The sequence below is a fragment of the Pempheris klunzingeri genome, chromosome 15 (genome assembly GCF_042242105.1).
Source record: "Pempheris klunzingeri isolate RE-2024b chromosome 15, fPemKlu1.hap1, whole genome shotgun sequence".
Lineage (NCBI taxonomy): Eukaryota > Metazoa > Chordata > Actinopteri > Acropomatiformes > Pempheridae > Pempheris > Pempheris klunzingeri.
Window position 1 is genome coordinate 1,250,274 of NC_092026.1, and position 18,031 is coordinate 1,268,304.

Below are 18,031 nucleotides of genomic sequence, written 5' to 3' on the forward strand. Positions count from 1 at the left end.
GCAGAAGACATACAACCCCTTGATTGCCCTCTGGTCCCCTCAGAAATGCAAAACAGCACTGTGGGAGGAGGTATTCTTTTTGTCATAACATAAACCAAAATTATAACAATAAATCTCGTTGAAACCGTGAAAAACAAAAGGATAAACAGCGACACCTGGTGGACAAAATCAAAAGGTGTGTGGGGTAGGATGACTGAGCAGAGAACATTTAACAAAGGAAAACACAGACCTGCAGAAGACGTATAACCCATTAATTGCCTTCTGGTCTCTTTATTTACATCTCTGCTCCCAAAACATGCAAAATGACAGAATTAGAGCTAAGCTACCTCAGCTTGGACTCTAAAGCTGCTCCACAGACTAATATCCGGTCTTGGGAAGGTGGAACGGATGAAATGGGACTCAGGAAGTCTCAGGAATCAGAGACTGTTTGTGCCCACAACTTCACAGAAACCCGTATCAAGCTACTGCTCCTGATGGGCAAACAGAGCACCGATGTCGACCTTTTAATGTGACGATGAAAAAGAATGCATGACAGAGTTATTCTCTGAATGTATATGGGCGTGTATATGTATATACATGATGGTATATGTAAATAACTTTATATATTGCCTTTAATTTATTTTGTATTTGATCCTGCTCTACACTAAATTTCACTATCTGCATATTCAGTATGTGACAACAGATTTCATCTCTTTGGGCAACCCTTTGTTGTAAAATTACCTGCTTCTATTGCTGGATCTCAGTGCAGCTTTTGACACGTGGAGTAGCTCAGGGCTCTGTTCTTGGCCCTCTGCTTTTCCCATTTTTTATTTCACCTCACGGGCAAATTATCATGGAATTAATATCCACTACTATGCTGATGATACTCTGCTGTTTGTGCCCGTAAAGGCAGATGATCTTTCCAAAATAAATTAACTTAGAGGCCTGCTTTTCTGCTGGATGTCACATAATTTCCTAAATTCTGATAAAACTGAGGTGCTGGTTTTGAAGTAGCAAACACCAGTTTGATCATATAACAGTAATTCTTGGCACCTGTGTGATATCTGAAAATTTGACTGTCAAGAATTTCACACTTTTTTTGATCAGCAAATTAAAGAAATTGGCAAAAAAAAAGGCCTTTAGGAGAGAAAAGTTAGTCTTTCTTCTCAATGGCTGATGCAGGCTTCCTAATTCATGCTTCACAGAATGCTGTTATGCTCTATGTTAATCAGAGAACTGAGAGAATACACACATACACACTGTTTTATTTCTTATATTTGTGATATTAAGTCAAACCTTTTTTATTGTCATACATAATCTTGCACATAACAATGTATAATGAAGGTTTTCTTTGCCATGTTTTCAACGCAAGAGAATCATGATCAGACACCAAGGTACCTGCATCTGTGCACCTTGTCCACCAGAGTCCTCATGATCCTGATTGGATAGTATTTCCTGTCCTGCTTCCTCCCAAAGTCCACCATCAGCTCCTTCAAGTAAGCAGTGGAAGCACCAACAGTAGGAGCAGAAGCAGCTGCAGCTTTAGTGGAGTCTGAAACAGTGTGTTGTTGCAGACACTAGAGGGAAGCAGTGTGAAGGTTTTATTCTTCACAGCAGCAGCAGCAGCAGCAGCAGCAGCACAGAACAGATAGAAGTACTGACATATAAACTGTAGTATGAGGAGAGAATTACAGATTTACACAGAGGACTGTAGTGTCAGAACATCTGGGAACAACATCAGCATCATTTCATATGTATGATATCAAATGTTCTATAATATCATCAGATATTATAGAATACAGAGAGTCAGGACGTGTTTCTGTCCTGAAAACAGCTGAACATGGAGATACAGGTACAGCTTATCTTTTATAGCAGCTCCTATATAGGATTCAATAAAGTGAAGACATATTTCACAACACACAATAAAACTGATGAAGAAGAACTGAATATATATGAATAAATATTCAGTCATTTCCAAATTAGCAGCAGTTTGTCTTTATTTCATAATATTAGAATCATAATTTAACGTTTTCTATGAATTAATATGTGAATATTTTAATTAAAAACAACTGCAGACAATAACAAATATAGATGATAATGAAACTGAACTAGAATAACCACAGAATACTTTTTACAACAGTTTGATTTGATGTGGAACTGCACTTTAAATTATACCCAGACAGTCCACAGCAGAGAAAAGATTGAAATATTATTTAGAAAAATAATGTACATAATTATTTAGACACAAAATCTGTGATATAAATATTGTTGGAATGATTTTATTCTACGGCCTAAATCCTCCTGTTGTCAGAATCAAATGTATGAGATCAGTAATCAGTGTTGAAAGAACATTTAAAGTTTCAGAGCGTTTGTGTGAGTTACTGTTTAAAACCAACTGGAAGCAGAAGTGGGATTATTAGTGTTTTCTTGGTTTCACTGCAGTTTACAGCATGAAGAAAATCTATTTGAACACAAACATGAGACAGAAACAAAGATCAGATCCGTCTGCAGGGAACAGACTGAAGACTGAAGCGCTGGGAGGAAAGAAGACGTTTAAAAGACAGAAAAGACCAAAAGGAAAATGAAACGACATCCAGGCAGCTTTTGTCCCCACCAAGGTTGAAAACATTTCACTCTGGACAAAAGCCTAGTTTTGTCTTTTCATCCCAGCTGCTGAACAACAGATAACAGAGTGTGTTAGTGAATTCACCACCAACCTGACTGTGTTTGTGGGAACAGGAAGGTTTTTTTGTGTTTCTCAGAGTTTTTATCTGCTGTCAGACTGAAATCAAGAAGAAGAAACTTCTGACTGAATGAGTTCAGAGAAACACACAAGTCTGAGAAGGAAGAATCATTTAGAAGAAACATTAACAACACTGAGAATAAAGCAGAGATAAATAGTGTCAGTAAGAAATTAATCTAAAACCTCAGACTCAGCAGAAAACCACAGCACAGCTTCAGCTGAGCGTCACTCAGCAGCAGCGTCCTTATCTGTCCGCCGCAGGGGCTGATGGGAGGTCTGAGGACCTGTTAGAAACCACGCGGCCCTCGTCTGATCTGGCAGCTCGTCCTCGTTTGGCCTCGGCTGCATCGGAGCGCCACTTCTCCCCAGGTTCCCCAGAGGAAACACCGCCGCACCAGATGCTTTTCCTCCCGGCTGCTGCTCTGTGCTGGCTGTGTTCAGGTGAGTGTTTCCGGCCAATCAGGAGCCAGCAAACTCAGGCCTTAGCAGACACTGTCACACTGACCTCCATCTACCTGTCTGTGTCTCTACAGCGCTGGTTGCCATGGCAGCAGAGCTGATTCAGGATGATTTAACATTGACCAGGAGAGTCGGAGAAGAGGTCTCCTTCAGCTGTGGAGGAACTGACCAGTGTCACAACCAGTGGGTGTACTGGTACCAGAAGACAGACACAGGAACATTCACACTGATTCTGGATATTAATAAGAATAATGGTGAAGTTTATTCAGGTTACAATCATCCTCAGAAAGATGATTTCTCAGCTGTGAAGAAACAGAACGGCTGGGAGCTGCAGATCCAGAGAGTTAACGTCTCTCATTCAGCCTCCTACTACTGCAGCTGTGGGAAGGATGTTCCCCACAGTGAGAAATGATCCCTGCAGCCTGAACAAAAACCAGCAGATGAACAGCCGTCAGACTGTTTGTGACAGGAAGATAAAAAGTTCAGAATCAACACAGTCAGTTAATGAAGTTGATCCTCTGGGGACCAAGAACGTGTGTACAAACTTTGATGTCCATCCATCCATCCATCCATCCATCCTTTGGTCCAGGTCCGATCCATGTGGACTAAAGCAGGACTGACAGACATCAGCACCCACAGAGCAGCACTGCTGGTGTGTCTAAAGAGACAAAGAAAGAAGAGACAGTGGTGTTGATGTGAACATTAGAGAAACATCATGGAGCTGAAATATGACTCTGCTTCATCATTTGGACTCGTTCAGCTCAGCTGACACATTCAGCAGCAGCAGGTTTTTGTTTCAGGCTGTTTCACTGTGGGAAGATATGGCTACTGGATCTTTGGCTCTGGAACTAAACTGTATGTAACAGGTAAGAATAAACCTTCATTTTCCTTCAGTTGTTCTATTGAAGGAGTTCAAATGTGTTTTAATCAGTTTCTGCTGCTTTGGGCTTCACATGTTAGTTGTTTGATAATTAGTAGAGAAATCTTGCAGCCGTGCAGCTGTTGTTACATCAAACGGTTCATAATTCCTGAAAATACCTTTAAATCTCACTGCACAACTGGAGTCATTCTTTATGTCTGCAGGAGATCAAACTCATTTATACATTAAGAGTCTGATATCGGCGTAGTTACAAATATACAGTATTTGATCCTCTCAGTAATTCAGCTCCATCTCTGTTTGTTGAAAACAAGAGAATAGACGTCATTATGCCTCATTAACCATGTCACTAACTGCATTTTTACAATAATCAATGAATATTTTTAATACTGAGCTCATATAATGTGCTGTGTTTGTGATATAATATAGGACGACACATAACGGCACACACGCATATATATTAGTATCCTAATACAGTTATAATATCTATAAATATAAATATTATGTGACGCTCAAATATGATGAATTCTATACTGCTGTAATTTAAACAAGACAATATTATATTATATTATATTATATTATATTATATCATATTATATTATATTATATTATATTATATTATATTATATTATATTATATTATATTATATTATATTATATTACATTTCATTATATTATATTATTTACATTTTAATCTAGTCTCAGGGATTGATCTCTCTTATATGTCAACACATCCAAACATGTCATTGTAATTGTGTATAACAGTTAAAAATGTTACAGAAAAGTTATTAGAATAATGTATTGTATGAATATTGATTAGTTTTTTTTAAATATATGTTTCTAAAAATATAATGAGAATCATCAACTGCAAAATGATGTTCAGTTGAAGATGTAATTTGTTCTAATATGTAAATGATCCCCAACATGGAAAAAGTATTTTCCGCTGTAGGATAAATTGAATCATTATATTGTGTCACATTATACTCAGTATTATCACTTTTATATGAGTGTGTCCTCCGTAAATCAGGACATATCATGTTCATTTTGCTCTATTGAAAAGTTTATTTAAAAAGTGTCATTTAAAAAGAGAAATGATTGATGCACCACTTTGTTCTTGTCCTGATTGGGGTAAAGTCTATGGTGGTAAATATATAATATGTTATACATGTTGAAGTGATTGACATGACAAATGTATTGAACCTGTCCTTTATTCTAATATTACATTACCATAATATAGAGAAATGATTGTCCATTGTTTAAGGGGAAAATCATAATGACCTTATATCACATTATTAGGAACAATAATTCATTTGCAGTTGTAGTGAATGAAGTTTGTAGATTCAAACAAATCCTGATTTCCTTCTGTCCCCATAGAACATATGAAGACAGTGCATGACAGGTGTGTCACCATGAAGGTGAATCCAGTGTATGCAGTGAACTTTGTGCTGTATTGATGAGTAGTTTAGTGAGCAGAGTCCAGGTAGTTTCCAGGATCACACTGAATGCAGTGCTGTGCTGTGAGCTGCTGTTGACCGTGTGAATGTGTGTCTGTGCTGCTTGTTGCTGCTGTCAAACTTCAGGTGAGCAGGTGGTGAAGCCCGTGGTGAGCCTGTACCCAGTAACATCCAGAGCCCAGCAGGAGGGGAAGAGCTCCCTGCTGTGTGTGGCCTCAGGCATGTTTCCTCCTCTGGTCCAGTTCTCCTGGAAAAGACAAATGGAGAACTGTCCTCCGGTGGAGCTGGAAGATGCTGAGGGAGAGCAGCTGAAGCTCAGAGAGTCTGGATGCACCGGTAGAATCATAGAGATTGATCGGGAGGCACTGTCCACATTTAAATACCACTGCTCTGTGAAGCACGAGGGGGGAACAGTGGAGAGAATAAGAGAAGGTAATGAAGGCTTGGTGACTGTGTTCAGCACTGATTCAGCTTCATGTGGAGACGTTGTTCAAGAGAGCAGAGCAGCAGAGGACTGACATTTCTGTTTTATTCTTCTTCTGTTTCTGGTCCTCCATCATCACCTCCACCATCACCTCCACCATCACCTTCACCATCACCTCCAACATCACCTCCATCATCACCTCCAGCATCAGCCTCTTTCCAGTCCCAGTGCAGGGTGAAGCTGCTCTTGCTGCTGTCCACAGTGCTGATAGTGAAGAGTCTGGTGTACTGCTGTGGACTCTGTCTGCTGATGATCTGCAGAAACAAGAGACCGTCCACCAACTCCACAAATGCTGACTGACTGTTTTCTGCTCCTCTTTTCTCACTTTAAAATCTCATATATACACATATACATACTATACACTTAGAATAGTCTGTACAGTATTTACAGAATTTCCTCTTTGTAACTGTACATACATATAAAAATAATAAACACACACACACATATATATGTATATACAGTTACACAGAGGAACAATCAGTAAATAATACTGTAATCATATAATTACTGTTTTCAGTTTTCAGAAAATGAAGCTAAATCATTAGCTGTCTGGTAGATGTTTCATCATTTATAGTATTTCTGCTTTCCTTCTGTTTCTTTTAAATATATTATGGAGAGTGTTGAAGGGTTTTCAAAATAAACATCTGTGTTTTTATGATTTTCGGTTTGGTTTCATAACAAATAATCAGGAATAATTTCATTGGCTGTGTGTGTTGAGACTGAGAAGTAACTTGACTCATATATATAATTACTATTTTAAGTTTTCAGAAAATGAAGCTAAATCATTAGTCTGGTAGATGTTTCATCATTTATAGTATTTTTGCTTTCCTTCTGCTTCTTTTAAATATATTATGGAGACTGTTGAAGGGTTTTTAAATTCTCTCAGTGTAACAATCTCATTGAACTAAAATATCACAGTGTCTCTGTTTAATAAACATCTGTGTTTTTATGATTTTCGGTTTGGTTTCATGACAAATAATCAGGAATAATTTCATTGGCTGTGTCTGTTGAGACTGAGAAGTAACTTGACTCAGTGCCAAGGACAAATGTGCAGGAAGATCTAAATATGAGCACACAGCTAAACAAGGACAACAAATCCACACAAAGATAGGCTGACACAAACATATAGCTGTTATATAAAAGTCAGTAGGTGAGGGTGTGTCACCAGGTCCAGAACTGACCCCTTTTATAACTGTGTCAGTATGGATGTTCGACTCTACGCTGATGACGCTGTTGTTCACACGTATGAACGACCAGCAGAGCGAGCTGCTGTGAAGCTGCAACTGCTAAAACATGATGACATGGAGGCTTCATCAGTCAGGTTTAGGGTTGAATGTTGGCAAAATGATGGGTGTGTTTATTGTTTCTAATCCAATAATAGGCCATGAAACTTTTACAGCTTTATCGAGACGAAATGGATTGTTATAGTTACTGACTAGACTAATATTCATGTTCCACAGAATATACAGAATCACAAAATACATCACAAAGAAATATAGAAGTTATATATGACATTTACACTCAAGTCCTACCTGAAAACACACTTAGAATGGGGACAAACTAAACACATTAAACAGAAAAACTGATTTTGCATCTATATTAAAAGGGATTCTTAAATAATCAATGAAACTGCTAAAATGAAAGAAAACGTGTTTGAGGTGATGAAGTGGGATCAGAGCAGACTGCAGCAGGTTGAACATTTTATTTCAGCTTGTCAGTTCTGACTTGAGCTGTTTCTTTCACTGATTAATACCACAGATCAAAGCTGAGACAGTGAGTACTGAGCGCTGAAGTCAAACTGAAGTTCCTGGAATGATCCTTTAACAAGAGTCCATGATTGTAACTGTCGCGGTGTTACTAATGTGAAAAAGCGCAGCTGACGGTGAGGAGGCTGCAGAGCAGAAACCCACACAGCCCGTCTGCTGCAGGAAACCAAGTGTTGATTCTCTGTCAACAGTTTTTTATGAGTCCTAATAACCACTGAGAGCAGATTCATATCTGCTGCTCTTCACACCCATGAACTCTTCTTCCTCTCTGCAGCTTTTTCTCTTTTTCTCAGAGGTGAACTTTACAGTTTAGACTTGGTGCTGACGAGAGCCAACAAGTCCTCACACAAACACCCCTAAAGGGTTCTTTTAGAATAGATTATATTAGGAGCTGCAGGAGCTAAACTCAGTAAATCAGCATCAGGTTTGTTCTTGTTCACATTTTCACAGCAAAGAGTTTTCTGATGTGAAATAAAAATAATGTTTTCACAGTTTTTCTATTTACAGCAACAATAATGTAACTGGACAAGAAAACACAGTAAATTCTGTGTGTTGATTAATATAATAAGTTATTTAGCAGAAAATATCTGTATAAATGATGAATAGTTTGTGTGACGAAGACTCTGTCACAGATTGTGGACGGCACATGTTTCAGGGTCTGAAACAGAGCTGATATATAGTGCTGGCTTATATAGAAGCTACAGAGGTCCGGTGCAGGTGTGCTGATGGTGGAAGGTACCATCTCTAACCGGGTTATAGGTGATGTTACCTAACTGATGAAGCTGTGTCAAAGCTTTGGGGTTTATTTAAGGCCTTTGACTGGGAAGTGGTGATGCCTATAAGTAGGGATATTGTGTGATATTTTTGATTCAGGTAAGAACTGGCAGTGAAGCTGATTGTTTAAAGGGAAGATAATTGATTGATCAGCGGTTGGTTGGTCCAGGGGGAGGGGCTTAACATTCATAAGGCTCTGGCCACCAAAGCTCACGAGGAGTCAGTGTGAGGGCGGATGTACACCAGACAGGTGACAGGTATTTTTACTTTTGTTTTTTTTTGTTTTGCTGTGGACGTCCAACTTTCTGTTTTCCTCACTGTTTTTTGTAAATAAAGCACCTCAATAACTTTTGCAACTCAAGCCATCTTTTGTTAGACAGATGACCCACCGACTTTTGTAACAGTTTGATTTGTGTTCCCGACCAGTTCAGAATATTATTTTACACAACCTTCAATATTTTGTGATGGTACTCTGCAGACCAATTAAACTTTCTCTTGAGAAAACACCAGTATAAATCTAATAGAGATTCTGAAGGTAAAAATCCACAATAAATAGGTTTTATTTAATCTATTGAAATTAGGCATTTAATCATACAAGAGGAATAATAATAATAATAATACACAATGACAATGAAATATTCTTGTCATCATGATAATCATTACTATTGAAATAAGAATGAGAAAACTGAAATGTATCTATAAAACACATTTTGGAAAACGTGCTTACGAATCGATCAAACTGAGATTAAAGCAAAATGAAACAACATTTGAATTAAAAACAGGAACTAAAGCTGGTAACACAAAGGAAATGAAATAATATCATTAGAAATATTGAATATTATGTATAAAATACGAATTATGTCCTACAAATACTGAAAGTTGTTGTGGGAGCTCATAGAAAGCCTGATATTATCTGACCACGCTCCAAGCTGGCAAGACGACCCTGAGAACTATTAAGTACAAAGAGCCACCGAATGCAACAACATGTGTTTTTATTGTTGTCAGTCAGCACTGGACACGTAGATCACATACAGTACAATACATATATATTACATAACAGTGGTGGGTTGTGGGTACAGTTCATTTTCACTGCCTAATACTTCACTAAAAGTTATTATGTATGTATCTATAGATGTTTTACCAATTTTAAAACATCTGTCAGGATTATTACCGTGACGCTGCTCCCCTCTAGTGGCTGTAATGAAGCACTGCGTCACCACCTGATGCAACTTCTGTTATTAATACAAACACTGCTACAGCTGTGGAGAACACATCCACACATCCTTCACACTGCTGCCTTTCAATGGCTGCAGGGAAACAAACACATTCACACACAATGCATTTACTACTTCTGCTGCTCTGACTACCATTACCGGCAGGGGTCCCACAGGGCTTTGTTCTGGATCCCCTCTTATTCACTATATACATGTTACCCCCGAGGCAAATCCTGTGTGTGGATTACATTGATTTCAATGGTGACGTCGATGACACCCAACTATATGTCCCGATGGAGCCCTGTACCACGGATGTACCCTGGTATGTCCTGCCTTGTTGACTGTAAGAACTGGATATATAAACATGTCCTGCAGTTGAATTACTTCAGTTCACAAGTTAAAACGACCCCCTGTGACTCTTCAGCACGAGCAGCATTACACTCATGTACACCAGGTATGCACATGCCAGGGTGAACCAGAAGCACATTCTCTACTCTGCATTTGGTTGCTATTTGCAGAAAATACTACGGAGGAGCAATGGTGTAAAGTAGGACCAGAGATTTGTTTGTTTAGACTGAGGACAAGGTGGGACTGTCCTGGAGTGAAGGCAGTCAAGGGAAGGACACGTCATGACTCTTCAGACCCAAACTGGAGGCAAACGTTTGTGTCTGCCTCATCGCTTTCAGAGGTCTCCATTTCATCTGCTCAGACTAAAACACAGTCCCAGAGTTTTCAAACTAAATCAAGGTCAGCAGCATTTTCAAATCTCTTTGTTTTAGGAGCTCCAAAGTGCAGAAGTACAGTCACCTTTAGGTGTAAACTGAGCAAACGTTTAAAACAGAAATGTTTAGTGTTCACGGAGCCTGAGAGAAAAAAGGTCATCCACATTTTAATCTGTTACAGACTGAACTATTGTAGCGTACTTTATGAGCAAAGCTTTCAGGTGAAGGTGAAAATAACAGCTTTGAGTGTGATCTGAGTGGATTCGCTGTGAAAGAACTAACAATAATCAATCAATACATCAAATGTAAAGAGACAATCAAACAAAGGCTCTCAGCTGCACACCTGACGCTCATCCAGTATGGACCGGCTCAGCTCTCCGCTCGTTGCTGGTTTGTCGGTGGTCTCTCAGACACTACGGCTGAACCCCGCTAGTTCTCTGGTGTCCCTGTGTTACTTACCTTTGCTCTCCTGTGCTCCAGGTCTTCTGTCCTCACCAGCCACAGACACCACACTCTGGGTCTGAATCACCTGCTTGCTCCACTCACCATCAGGACTCCCAGATCTCCAGCCTCCACCCGCTCCTCCGCCTCTCGCCGCCTGTTTTCCACCACGTGGAATCTCCTGGTCGGCCATGTTTACACGCCTGCAATAAAACCCTGTTTAAAAGTCTCCTTCAGCTTCCACAGTCCACGTGTGTGTCCAGCCTTTCTACTGAACTTAACAGAGCTGCATTTCTGCTGGGACTCGTCCAGGCCTCCAGATCTGAGCCAGGCCTACGCAGGCTGTCCTCAGGCATGAACTTCTATAATCCACATGATGGAGAGCGGTGGAAACGTGCAGTATTTTATGCTGGTTTGGTGTGGCTGAGAGTGGGATGAGCTTTCCTCCGGACGGGGACGCTGTCCACAGTTTGAAGCACGTGGGAATAACGGACGGGGCCAGAGAGACGTTAAAGGTCTCCATGAGCACTGGTGCCAGAGAGGAAGGCCTGGTGTAACAGTGATGATAGAAAGACAAAGAAGGCACCAACAGTAGGAGCAGAAGCAGCTGCAGCTTTAGTGGAGTCTGAAACAGTGTGTTGTTGCAGACACTAGAGGGAAGCAGTGTGAAGGTTTTATTCTTCACAGCAGCAGCAGCAGCAGCAGCAGCAGCACAGAACAGATAGAAGTACTGACATATAAACTGTAGTATGAGGAGAGAATTACAGATTTACACAGAGGACTGTAGTGTCAGAACATCTGGGAACAACATCAGCATCATTTCATATGTATGATATCAAATGTTCTATAATATCATCAGATATTATAGAATACAGAGAGTCAGGACGTGTTTCTGTCCTGAAAACAGCTGAACATGGAGATACAGGTACAGCTTATCTTTTATAGCAGCTCCTATATAGGATTCAATAAAGTGAAGACATATTTCACAATACACAATAAAACTGATGAAGAAGAACTGAATATATATGAATAAATATTCAGTCAGTTCCAAATTAGCAGCAGTTTGTCTTTATTTCATAATATTAGAATCATAATTTAACGTTTTCTATGAATTAATATGTGAATATTTTAATTAAAAACAACTGCAGACAATAACAAATATAGATGATAATGAAACTGAACTAGAATAACCACAGAATACTTTTTACAACAGTTTGATTTGATGTGGAACTGCACTTTAAATTATACCCAGACAGTCCACAGCAGAGAAAAGATTGAAATATTATTTAGAAAAATAATGTACATAATTATTTAGACACAAAATCTGTGATATAAATATTGTTGGAATGATTTTATTCTACGGCCTAAATCCTCCTGTTGTCAGAATCAAATGTATGAGATCAGTAATCAGTGTTGAAAGAACATTTAAAGTTTCAGTGCGTTTGTGTGAGTTACTGTTTAAAACCAACTGGAAGCAGAAGTGGGATTATTAGTGTTTTCTTGGTTTCACTGCAGTTTACAGCATGAAGAAAATCTATTTGAACACAAACATGAGACAGAAACAAAGATCAGATCCGTCTGCAGGGAACAGACTGAAGACTGAAGCGCTGGGAGGAAAGAAGACGTTTAAAAGACAGAAAAGACCAAAAGGAAAATGAAACGACATCCAGGCAGCTTTTGTCCCCACCAAGGTTGAAAACATTTCACTCTGGACAAAAGCCTAGTTTTGTCTTTTCATCCCAGCTGCTGAACAACAGATAACAGAGTGTGTTAGTGAATTCACCACCAACCTGACTGTGTTTGTGGGAACAGGAAGGTTTTTTTGTGTTTCTCAGAGTTTTTATCTGCTGTCAGACTGAAATCAAGAAGAAGAAACTTCTGACTGAATGAGTTCAGAGAAACACACAAGTCTGAGAAGGAAGAATCATTTAGAAGAAACATTAACAACACTGAGAATAAAGCAGAGATAAATAGTGTCAGTAAGAAATGAATCTAAAACCTCAGACTCAGCAGAAAACCACAGCACAGCTTCAGCTGAGCGTCACTCAGCAGCAGCGTCCTTATCTGTCCGCCGCAGGGGCTGATGGGAGGTCTGAGGACCTGTTAGAAACCACGCGGCCCTCGTCTGATCTGGCAGCTCGTTCTCGTTTGGCCTCGGCTGCATCGGAGCGCCACTTCTCCCCAGGTTCCCCAGAGGAAACACCGCCGCACAAGATGCTTTTCCTCCCGGCTGCTGCTCTGTGCTGGCTGTGTTCAGGTGAGTGTTTCCGGCCAATCAGGAGCCAGCAAACTCAGGCCTTAGCAGACACTGTCACACTGACCTCCATCTACCTGTCTGTGTCTCTACAGCGCTGGTTGCCATGGCAGCAGAGCTGATTCAGGATGATTTAACATTGACCAGGAGAGTCGGAGAAGAGGTCTCCTTCAGCTGTGGAGGAACTGACCAGTGTCACAACCAGTGGGTGTTCTGGTACCAGAAGACAGACACAGGAACATTCACACTGATTCTGGATATTAATAAGAATAATGGTGAAGTTTATTCAGGTTACAATCATCCTCAGGAAGATGATTTCTCAGCTGTGAAGAAACAGAAGGGCTGGGAGCTGCAGATCCAGAGAGTTAACGTCTCTCATTCAGCCTCCTACTACTGCAGCTGTTGGAACTATGTTCCCCACAGTGAGAAATGATCCCTGCAGCCTGAACAAAAACCAGCAGATGAACAGCCGTCAGACTGTTTGTGACAGGAAGAGAGCAGTGAACCAGCCCAGCTTCACATATTTCACCTCCATCCTTCTAGCTGCAGGTTATCAGGACCACATTTCCATAAATGTCCTGTGGATGTTTCTGGTCCCCAGAGGATGAACCCCAACATTTAGGCCATAAGGCTGCTGAACTCAAGCTCATCACTGTCACTGTACTCACAGCACACTGGTGCTCTTTACCTTCATCCCTCTTTGATCTAAAGGTCCCTGTTTACATCTCTGTCTCTATGTGCTCTCTACATGTTTGTGTATATATCCTATATATAACTGTACATCACTAAACTGCAGTCCAGCTGCCCCTGGGGCATCCAGAGCCGTTCTCAGGACAGAGGAGATCTACAATCCTTCCAGCAGGTTCTGGATCATCCTCCCAGTTGGATGTGCCTGGAAGACCTCCAGGAGGAGGCGTCTGGGAGGCGTCCTGACCAGATACCCAAACCTCCTCAACGGGCTCCTCTTGACCCAAAGGAGCAGCGGCTCTACTCCGAGCTCCCTCCAGATGTCTTCATCTCAGATTCCTTCCTCTCTCCTTATTTTACTTGCATGATAAAAAGTCACAATCAACACAGTCAGTTAATGAAGTTGATCCTCTGGGGACCAAGAACGTGTGTACAAACTTTGATGTCCATCCATCCATCCATCCATCCTTTGGTCCAGGTCCGATCCATGTGGACTAAAGCAGGACTGACAGACATCAGCACCCACAGAGCAGCACTGCTGGTGTGTCTAAAGAGACCAAGAAAGAAGAGACAGTGGTGTTGATGTGAACATTAGAGAAACATCATGGAGCTGAAATATGACTCTGCTTCATCATTTGGACTCGTTCAGCTCAGCTGACACATTCAGCAGCAGCAGGTTTTTGTTTCAGGCTGTTTCACTGTGGGAGGATATGTCTACTTGATCTTTGGCTCTGGAACTAAACTGTATGTAACAGGTAAGAATAAACCTTCATTTTCCTTCAGTTGTTCTATTGAAGGAGTTCAAATGTGTTTTAATCAGTTTCTGCTGCTTCGGGCTTCACATGTTAGTTGTTTGATAATTAGTAGAGAAATCTTGCAGCCGTGCAGCTGTTGTTACATCAAACGGTTCATAATTCCTGAAAATACCTTTAAATCTCACTGCACAACTGGAGTCATTCTTTATGTCTGCAGGAGATCAAACTCATTTATACATTAAGAGTCTGATATCGGCGTAGTTACAAATATACAGTATTTGATCCTCTCAGTAATTCAGCTCCATCTCTGTTTGTTGAAAACAAGAGAATAGACGTCATTATGCCTCATTAACCATGTCACTAACTGCATTTTTACAATAATCAATGAATATTTTTAATGCTGAGCTCATATAATGTGCTGTGTTTGTGATATAATATAGGACGACACATAACGGCACACGCATATATATTAGTATCCTAATACAATTATAATATCTATAAATATAAATATTATGTGACGCTCAAATATGATGAATTCTATACTGCTGTAATTTAAACAAGACAATATTATATTATATTATATTATATTATATTATATTATATTATATTATATTATATTATATTATATTATATTATATTATATTATATTATATTATATTATATTATATTATTTACATTTTAATCTAGTCTCAGGGATTGATCTCTCTTATATGTCAACACATCCAAACATGTCATTGTAATTGTGTTAACAGTTAAAAATGTTACAGAAAAGTTATTAGAATAATGTATTGTATGATTATTGATTAGTTTTTTTTAAATATATGTTTCTAAAAATATAATGAGGATCATCAACTGCAAAATGATGTTCAGTTGAAGATGTAATTTGTTCTAATATGTAAATGATCCCCAACATGGAAAAAGTATTTTCCGCTGTAGGATAAATTGAATCATTATATTGTGTCACATTATACTCAGTATTATCACTTTTATATGAGTGTGTCCTCCGTAAATCAGGACATATCATGTTCATTTTGCTCTATTGAAAAGTTTAAAAAAGTGTCATTTAAAAAGAGAAATGATTGATGCACCACTTTGTTCTTGTCCTGATTGGGGTAAAGTCTATGGTGGTAAATATATAATATGTTGTACATGTTGAAGTGATTGACATGACAAATGTATTGAACCTGTCCTTTATTCTAATATTACATTACCATAATATAGGGAAATGATTGTCCATTGTTTAAGGGGAAAATCATAATGACCTTATATCACATTATTAGGAACAATAATTCATTTGCAGTTGTAGTGAATGAAGTTTGTAGATTCAAACAAATCCTGATTTCCTTCTGTCCCCATAGAACATATGAAGACAGTGCATGACAGGTGTGTCACCATGAAGGTGAATCCAGTGTATGCAGTGAACTTTGTGCTGTATTGATGAGTAGTTTAGTGAGCAGAGTCCAGGTAGTTTCCAGGATCACACTGAATGCAGTGCTGTGCTGTGAGCTGCTGTTGACCGTGTGAATGTGTGTCTGTGCTGCTTGTTGCTGCTGTCAAACTTCAGGTGAGCAGGTGGTGAAGCCCGTGGTGAGCCTGTACCCAGTAACATCCAGAGCCCAGCAGGAGGGGAAGAGCTCCCTGCTGTGTGTGGCCTCAGGCATGTTTCCTCCTCTGGTCCAGTTCTCCTGGAAAAGACAAATGGAGAACTGTCCTCCGGTGGAGCTGGAAGATGCTGAGGGAGAGCAGCTGAAGCTCAGAGAGTCTGGATGCACCGGTAGCATCATAGAGATTGATCGGGAGGCACTGTCCACATTTAAATACCACTGCTCTGTGAAGCACGAGGGGGGAACAGTGGAGAGAATAAGAGAAGGTAATGAAGGCTCGGTGACTGTGTTCAGCACTGATTCAGCTTCATGTGGAGACGTTGTTCAAGAGAGCAGAGCAGCAGAGGACTGACATTTCTGTTTTATTCTTCTTCTGTTTCTGGTCCTCCACCATCACCTCCTACATCACCTCCAACATCACCTCCACCATCACCTCCACCATCACCTCCAGCATCAGCCTCTTTCCAGTCCCAGTGCAGGGTGAAGCTGCTCTTGCTGCTGTCCACAGTGCTGATAGTGAAGAGTCTGGTGTACTGCTGTGGACTCTGTCTGCTGATGATCTGCAGAAACAAGAGACCGTCCACCAACTGCACAAATGCTGACTGACTGTTTTCTGCTCCTCTTTTCTCACTTTAAAATCTCATATATACACATATACATACTATACACTTAGAATAGTCTGTACAGTATTTACAGAATTTCCTCTTTGTAACTGTACATACATATAAAAATAATAAACACACACACACATATATATATGTATATACAGTTACACAGAGGAACAATCAGTAAATACTACTGTAATCATATAATTACTGTTTTCAGTTTTCAGAAAATGAAGCTAAATCATTAGCTGTCTGGTAGATGTTTCATCATTTATAGTATTTCTGCTTTCCTTCTGTTTCTTTTAAATATATTATGGAGAGTGTTGAAGGGTTTTCAAAATAAACATCTGTGTTTTTATGATTTTCGGTTTGGTTTCATAACAAATAATCAGGAATAATTTCATTGGCTGTGTGTGTTGAGACTGAGAAGTAACTTGACTCAGTGCCAAGGACAAATGTGCAGGAAGATCTAAATATGAGCACACAGCTAAACAAGGACAACAAATCCACACAAAGATAAGCTGACACAAACATATAGCTGTTATATACAAGTCAGTAGGTGAGGGTGTGTCACCAGGTCCAGAACTGACCCCTTTTATAACTGTGTCAGTTTGGATGTTCGACTCTACGCTGATGACGCTGTTGTTCACACGTATGAACGACCAGCAGAGCGAGCTGCTGTGAAGCTGCAACTGCTAAAACATGATGACATGGAGGCTTCATCAGTCAGGTTTAGGGTTGAATGTTGGCAAAATGATGGGTGTGTTTATTGTTTCTAATCCAATAATACGCCATGAAACTTTTACAGCTTTATCGAGACGAAATGGATTGTTATAGTTACTGACTAGACTAATATTCATGTTCCACAGAATATACAGAATCACAAAATACATCACAAAGAAATATAGAAGTTATATATGACATTTACACTCAAGTCCTACCTGAAAACACACTTAGAATGGGGACAAACTAAACACATTAAACAGAAAAACTGATTTTGCATCTTTATTAAAAGGGATTCTTAAATAATCAATGAAACTGCTAAAATGAAAGAAAACGTGTTTGAGGTGATGAAGTGGGATCAGAGCAGACTGCAGCAGGTTGAACATTTTATTTCAGCTTGTCAGTTCTGACTTGAGCTGTTTCTTTCACTGATTAATACCACAGATCAAAGCTGAGACAGTGAGTACTGAGCGCTGAAGTCAAACTGAAGT

General features: G+C 39.6%; 2 protein-coding genes across 2 annotated transcripts; both read left to right on the plus strand.

Moving 5' to 3' along the window:
• The first annotated feature begins 1,819 nt into the window (after positions 1-1,819).
• On the plus strand, positions 1,820-6,452 carry LOC139214037 (uncharacterized). The gene is made up of 6 exons (XM_070844775.1): positions 1,820-1,831; positions 2,911-3,163; positions 3,256-3,582; positions 3,982-4,047; positions 5,638-5,943; positions 6,024-6,452. The coding sequence occupies exons 1-6, from the start codon at positions 1,820-1,822 to the stop codon at positions 6,293-6,295; spliced, it is 1,236 nt and encodes a 411-aa protein (XP_070700876.1). The 3' UTR covers positions 6,296-6,452.
• A 6,446-nt stretch (positions 6,453-12,898) lies between these two features.
• On the plus strand, positions 12,899-17,095 carry LOC139214038 (uncharacterized). The gene is made up of 5 exons (XM_070844776.1): positions 12,899-13,169; positions 13,262-13,588; positions 14,543-14,608; positions 16,173-16,478; positions 16,544-17,095. Exons 1-5 carry the CDS (start codon positions 12,899-12,901, stop codon positions 16,816-16,818), a joined length of 1,245 nt encoding a protein of 414 aa, XP_070700877.1. The 3' UTR covers positions 16,819-17,095.
• Positions 17,096-18,031: the final 936 nt, after the last annotated feature.

Coding starts and splice junctions, on each gene's coding strand:
- LOC139214038 (XM_070844776.1), top strand. CDS start 12,899: ATGAATCTAAAACCTCAGACTCAGCAGAAAACCACAGCACAGCTTCAG. Junction 13,589..14,542: donor TTGGAACTATGTTCCCCACA/GTGAGAAATGAT, acceptor TTTTTGTTTCAG/GCTGTTTCACTGTGGGAGGA. Junction 14,609..16,172: donor AACTAAACTGTATGTAACAG/GTAAGAATAAAC, acceptor GTCAAACTTCAG/GTGAGCAGGTGGTGAAGCCC.
- LOC139214037 (XM_070844775.1), top strand. Junction 3,583..3,981: donor TGGGAAGGATGTTCCCCACA/GTGAGAAATGAT, acceptor TTTTTGTTTCAG/GCTGTTTCACTGTGGGAAGA. Junction 5,944..6,023: donor AGTGGAGAGAATAAGAGAAG/GTAATGAAGGCT, acceptor AGAGCAGCAGAG/GACTGACATTTCTGTTTTAT.